Source organism: Topomyia yanbarensis, chromosome 1 (genome assembly GCF_030247195.1).
Source record: "Topomyia yanbarensis strain Yona2022 chromosome 1, ASM3024719v1, whole genome shotgun sequence".
Taxonomy (NCBI): Eukaryota; Metazoa; Arthropoda; class Insecta; order Diptera; family Culicidae; genus Topomyia; species Topomyia yanbarensis.
Window position 1 is genome coordinate 210,906,546 of NC_080670.1, and position 6,000 is coordinate 210,912,545.

At 47.5% G+C, this 6,000-nt stretch overlaps 1 protein-coding gene and 1 long non-coding RNA gene across 2 annotated transcripts in view; both read left to right on the forward strand.

The window, feature by feature from the left end:
• The first annotated feature begins 59 nt into the window (after positions 1-59).
• On the forward strand, positions 60-711 carry LOC131691070 (uncharacterized). Its single transcript, XR_009305685.1, has 4 exons — positions 60-321; positions 381-441; positions 509-587; positions 643-711. It is a non-coding gene; the product is annotated as an uncharacterized LOC131691070 (long non-coding RNA).
• A 34-nt stretch (positions 712-745) lies between these two features.
• LOC131676214 (uncharacterized) overlaps positions 746-6,000 on the forward strand; it is a 6,332-nt gene continuing 1,077 nt past the window's right edge. The window contains exon 1 of the mRNA XM_058955335.1: positions 746-5,768. Coding sequence (XP_058811318.1) covers positions 746-5,768 — 5,023 coding nt within the window. The remainder of the gene's footprint in view (positions 5,769-6,000) is intronic.

A 6,000-nucleotide genomic window follows, 5' to 3' on the forward strand; every position in this document is an offset into this window, starting at 1 on the left:
ATTGAGCAATCTCTACGGTTCACCACTTCGGGTAGCTTTGTTCGAAACAATTCCTGTTGTGGTAGCCAGCCCCCTGGTTTGTAGGACTGGGTAGGTTATACACAGCAATACGTACAAGCAGTTTACGGTGTAGAGAAAATTGATGACGGGACAAGCTGTCATTTCTGAACAGATAGAAGGTGAAGAAAGGCTAACAATTGGAATACCTAGTGCTAAATTAAACCTACAATTTGTTAAATCTACTAAATATTAATAATTTCTTAATGCTAATCTTAACGCTATTTCGGTATCACAGGATCGCTTAAAACTATCTTAAGATACGTAAGTAAACTTAAATATACAAATATCGCCTTAATCTAACATGCAAATGATATGTACAGGTGATTGAATATCGGAACACCTCCACGTGGTGTAGACCGTTTAAAGATAATTGAGAATAAGGTTAGTGTAGACATACATGCTTAAAACTTAAAGAAGTTAACAGTGTTCTTGAAACTTCTAACCGCAGATTAGCAAAAACCCGGCGAATGCGATTTGCTGACCGTTTTTAAGAGCCTTTTGGGGTTGCAGGAGGAAAAACAAAATTTGTAAGACTATATATTACACAATTAAATTAAAATTTAATAAAATATACTATTCTAGCTTTAAGCTGCCAACTAAAAAAGGCTGCTCTAAGGATTGTTAATCCTCACATCCGAACAAACTTAAAGAAATTTTGGAGGAATTTTCGGATCTAACCTCAAATATGGCTGATGAGAAGGCATCAGCGGAAGCTGTTGGTCGAAGCTGCATCCACTGTGACGATGATGATTACGCTGACGATATGGTCCAGTGCGACCGATGCGACTCGTGGGCCCATTTTCGCTGTGCCGGTGTGACCGAATCGGTGAAGGATGCGTCGTGGAACTGTTCGAAATGCAGCACCCTGCTGCAAGTACCGATTCGTACCGACAAGAAGGCGCCCAGTAAGAAGGGGCCGACGAAGAAGATCGGCACAAAGAGCGATGGTGGCTCAGAATCCGGTAGAGGGGCGAATTTGGAAATTTCCCTTCAACAGATGGAGTTGCAGCAGAAAGCTCTGGAATCAGAGTTAGAAGAGAAGAAAATCATCCATGAAAAGCGACTCGAAATGGAGCGCTTAATTTTAGAAAAGCGAAAGGCACAGCGAAAGGAAATGCTGGCGAAGGAGAAGAAACTGATGGAGCAGCAGTTAGCAGACGAACGGGAGTTCTTGGAGCAACAGAAAAAACTCCGAGTTAACTTCCAGCGAGCTCGTGAAGAGCTATTTTGCCTGCCCGAAGGCGATCAAGAAGAAGGCGCTATCGAAAGAGAAGGAACCTCCGACAAGGTGCGGATGTGGATGGAGTCCATTCAAACGGATCCACGAGGGGCTTATCCAAAGGACCTGCGACGGGCCGGATGCAATCCATCGGAAACCGAAGCAAATGCTGTAAATAAAAATAAATTAGAATTCCCAATACCCAAACAAGTGCCCGGGGATTTGTACGGTCGGAAATCGGGCACAGTTGATCGTAAGCAACCAACGCTAATGCTAAACGGGTCGGGGTGGAATTCAACTGGCAATTCCCACCAAAGCAAGTTTTCCCATAATCAAAGGGGGAACGCATTTCTACGGTCGTTGTTGCTGGACAACGAAGAAAACGAGGAGCAAGATGAGGAAGAGGAACAACACTCAATATTGCAGCAGGAATTAACGGAGGAGGAAGAAACCGTTCTTCGGAATCTTGTAAATCGCCGAAGACAGAACCGAACGGGTTTTCAGCGAGCAGGGCCAGCTAGAGGACCAACTCCGGAACAGCTAGCCGCGCGACATGCAGTGTCAAAACATCTTCCTATCTTCAAAGGGGAAGCGGAAGTTTGGCCGCTGTTCATAAGTTGCTATGAAACTACTACAGCAGCTTGTGGATTCACCAATACAGACAACCTGAAGAGACTCCAGGACAGCCTTCAGGGTCTGGCGAAAGAAGCTGTGCAGAGTCGCTTATTACTGCCAGAGTCGGTTCCCGAGGTAATCGAGGACCTCCGCAAGTTATTCGGCAATCCGGAAAAGCTACTGAAATCGCTGGTAGCTAAAGTCCGTAGAGCTCCAGGACCAAGTCTGGATAGACTTGAAAGTTTCCTCTACTTCGGGATCACTGTTAAACAGTTATGCGATCATCTCGAAGCCGCTGGACTACATGATCATCTGAGTAATCCAATGCTAGTCCAGGAGCTTGTTAGTAAGCTACCATCCGAATATAAACTGGACTGGGTACGCTTCAAGCGGGGCAAGAGAGGGACTCCGCTTAGGCTGTTTACTGATTTTACCAACGAAATCGTATCAGAAGTATCGGAAGTAGCCGAATTTAGTGGCCTAGAAACAAAGGGGCAGAGAGAGGTCGGAAAACCTAAGGGAAAGAAGGAGTTTGTGCACACCCATTCAGCACAAAACGTCCAGCCGTACGTAGCTCATTCCACGTCGGCTCCCAAGGGAAAAAGACCGTGTGTCGTTTGCAAGAGAACGGACCACAAAGTGCGATTTTGTGACGACTTTGAGAAACTAACACTACGAGATCGACTGAAAGTAGTAGATAAGTATAAGCTCTGTGCATTATGCCTGTGTGACCACGGTCGAACTCGCTGCACGTTCAATGTTCGGTGTAACATAGACCATTGCAAAGGTGGGCATCATCCATTTCTCCATCGCACTGAAGAGCTCGTTCAGGTGGCTGATGTCGAATGCAACACTCATCTTCGCTCAAACCGTTCAGTCCTTTTTCGCATATTACCGATAACTTTGCATAATGGCAAGTCGTCTATAAATTTGATCGCTTTCTTGGACGAAGGCGCATCTGCAACATTGCTGGAGAGCACAATAGCAGACAAGTTGAATGCTGACGGTGTTCCAGAACCATTGGTGGTTCACTGGACAGCGAATGTGAAGCGGCATGAGGACCAATCTCGACGGTTGGACTTGTTGATCTCCCCGAGAGGATCAAACACTAAACACCAGCTGAAGGGTGTTCGTACGGTAAAGAATTTGATGCTGCCAATACAGAGCATCAAGATTCTAGACCTGGCGAATCGTTTTGAGCATCTGAAAGGCTTGTCTGCAAACGATTACGACGCCGATGCACCGCAAATAATTATTGGCCTGAACAATTTACACTTGTTCGCGCCATTGGAGTCACGAGTAGGTGGAGTAGGAGAACCGATTGCCGTCCGATCCGCGCTAGGCTGGACAGTGTACGGACCAGATAAACCGGTGTCATCGGTAAAAGCTTTCGTGAACCACCACATCACTCATACCGTGAGCAACCAAGAGTTGCATGAGATGCTTGGAGCACAATATGCATTGGAAGAGCTCTCTACATCGATGGTACCCCTTGCTGAATCCAACGAAGATAAACGGGCGCGTGATATTCTGCAGAAAACAACCGTTCGAGTAGGGGATCGATTTGAGACGGGACTTCTATGGAAAAACGATGTTCCTGACTTTCCAGACAGTTACCCGATGGCGGTGCGTCGCTTGAAGGCGTTGGAGAGGCGGCTTTCCAGAAATCCGGAACTACAGCAAAACGTTTTCCAGCAAATCGTGGAGTATCAGCGCAAAGGGTACTGCCACAAGGCAACAAAAGCAGAGTTGGGCGAGACAGCGACGAACAAGGTGTGGTATTTACCGCTGAACGTGGTGCTTCATCCAAAGAAGCCTGATAAAGTCCGGTTGGTGTGGGACGCTGCTGCCGCAGTCAATGGGACATCACTCAACTCTAACTTATTGAAAGGTCCTGATCTACTTACTTCGCTGCCAGCAGTGATATGCAAATTTAGGGAAAAGAGTGTTGCCTTCGGCGGTGACGTGCGCGAAATGTACCACCAGCTGCGCATACGAGAGGTGGATAAACAGGCTCAGCGCTTTCTGTTTCGTTTTGAGTCCAGTCGTCCTCCCGAGGTTTACGTAATGGACGTAGCAACGTTCGGGTCAACCAGCTCTCCGTGCTCGGCACAATTTGTCAAAAATTTAAATGCCGAGGAGTATGCAGGACAGTTTCCAGATGCAGCGAAGGCTATCGTGGAACGTCATTATGTCGACGACTATTACGACAGCGTCGACTCAGAAGAAGAAGCCGTAAAGCGTGCCAAAGAGGTGCATTTCATCCACTCGAAGGCCGGGTTCGAAATCAGGAATTGGGCATCGAATTCGGAGAAGGTTCTACGGGAATTAAAAGAACCGAACCAGGAGCGAACGATACACTTTCACCAGGACAAGGTCACCGATCGGGAGCGAGTACTGGGTCTCATCTGGGACACGAAATGGGATGTGCTGTCTTTCTCGATTCCGGCTCAGGACGAAGTCATAAGTTCCGGAATGCGCCCGACCAAGCGTCAAATCCTGAGCATCGTCATGTCTCTTTTCGACCCGTTGGGTTTGCTTACTCCATTCACCGTGCTGGGCAAAATGTTGGTTCAAGCTCTTTGGCGGACCGGGTGTGATTGGGATGAGCCTATCGACGATGATTCTAATGCCAAATGGCAACAGTGGACTGAGATGCTACCGGAAATAGAACGAGTGCGAATACCCCGGTCTTATTTTGGGAACCTTCACTCAGACAGTTACGGCCAGATCCAGTTGCACATGTTTTGTGACGCTGGTGAGAATGCGTATGGTTGCGTAGGTTATCTGCGAATTGTCGTAAACCAAGAGGTAAGCTGTTCTCTAGTAATGGCTCGATCTAAAGTTGCTCCACTAAAGCAGCTAACGATACCGCGACTGGAGCTGCAGGCCGCGGTGCTAGCAGCACAAATGATAAAGGTGATTCGACGAAACCACTCACTTGAAATACATCGAGTTTTCATTTGGAGTGACTCGCAGACAGTTCTGTCGTGGATACGGTCGGATCAACGAAAGTATAAACAGTTCGTCGGTTTTCGGATCGGGGAAATACTGAGCTTGTCAAACCTATCAGATTGGAGATGGATTCCGTCGAAACTGAACATCGCTGACTGCTTGACCAAGTGGGGACGTATGCCCTCCATGGAGCCTGGAAGTTCCTGGTTCAGAGGACAAGAATTCATTTACCAAGCACCGGAAATGTGGCCACAGCAAGTCTTACCTCCAGCAAACACGACGACAGAAATGCGGGCGGTTTTTCTCTTCCACGACATAGTGCTGACCGGACCTTTCATCGACACCAGTCGAATTTCCAAATGGAATGTCCTCATCAGAACGGTAGCTTGTCTATACCGTTTCATCTCCAATTGCCGAAGAAAATGCCGTGGTCAATCTATCGAAACCCTTGAGCCTACGGCGAATCAAGAAAAGCTGATCCGGGGAGCGCTAACAGCAACCAGAGTTGGACTACAGCAGGGAGAATATCGGAGAGCCGAAGAAGCTCTGTTCCGGATGGCTCAAAGTGACGCGTTCGGAGACGAAATAAAAACTCTCCGAAAAAATCAGGAATTGGAACAAGACCAATGGATACCCTTGGAAAGATCGAGTCCACTCTACAAGATGACGCTACTGTTGGACTCTTCCGAAGTTCTACGGCTCGAGGGACGAACCGCAAATGCCGAGTTTTTGCCGTTCGATCTGCGATTCCCTATAGTATTACCCAAAGATAACGCAGTGACGGCAAGACTGGTACAATATTTTCATGCAAAGTGTGGTCATGCCTTCAGGGAAACGGTAAAGAGTGAAATTAAACAACGGTTCGTGATTCTAAAGCTCAGCTCCGTCATCGCTAATGTGGAGAAACATTGCGTTTGGTGTAAGGTCCACAAGAATCGACCAAGCATACCACGAATGGCTGCGCTACCAATTCAAAGGCTCACACCATATCAGCGACCGTTTACATTCGTGGGAGTCGACTATTTGGGGCCGGTAGAGGTTACGATCGGACGGCGCGCGGAAAAAAGGTGGATTGTCGTTTTCACGTGCTTGGTCGTTCGTGCCATTCACTTAGAGGTGGCTCACAGCCTCAATACCCAGTCGTGCTTGAT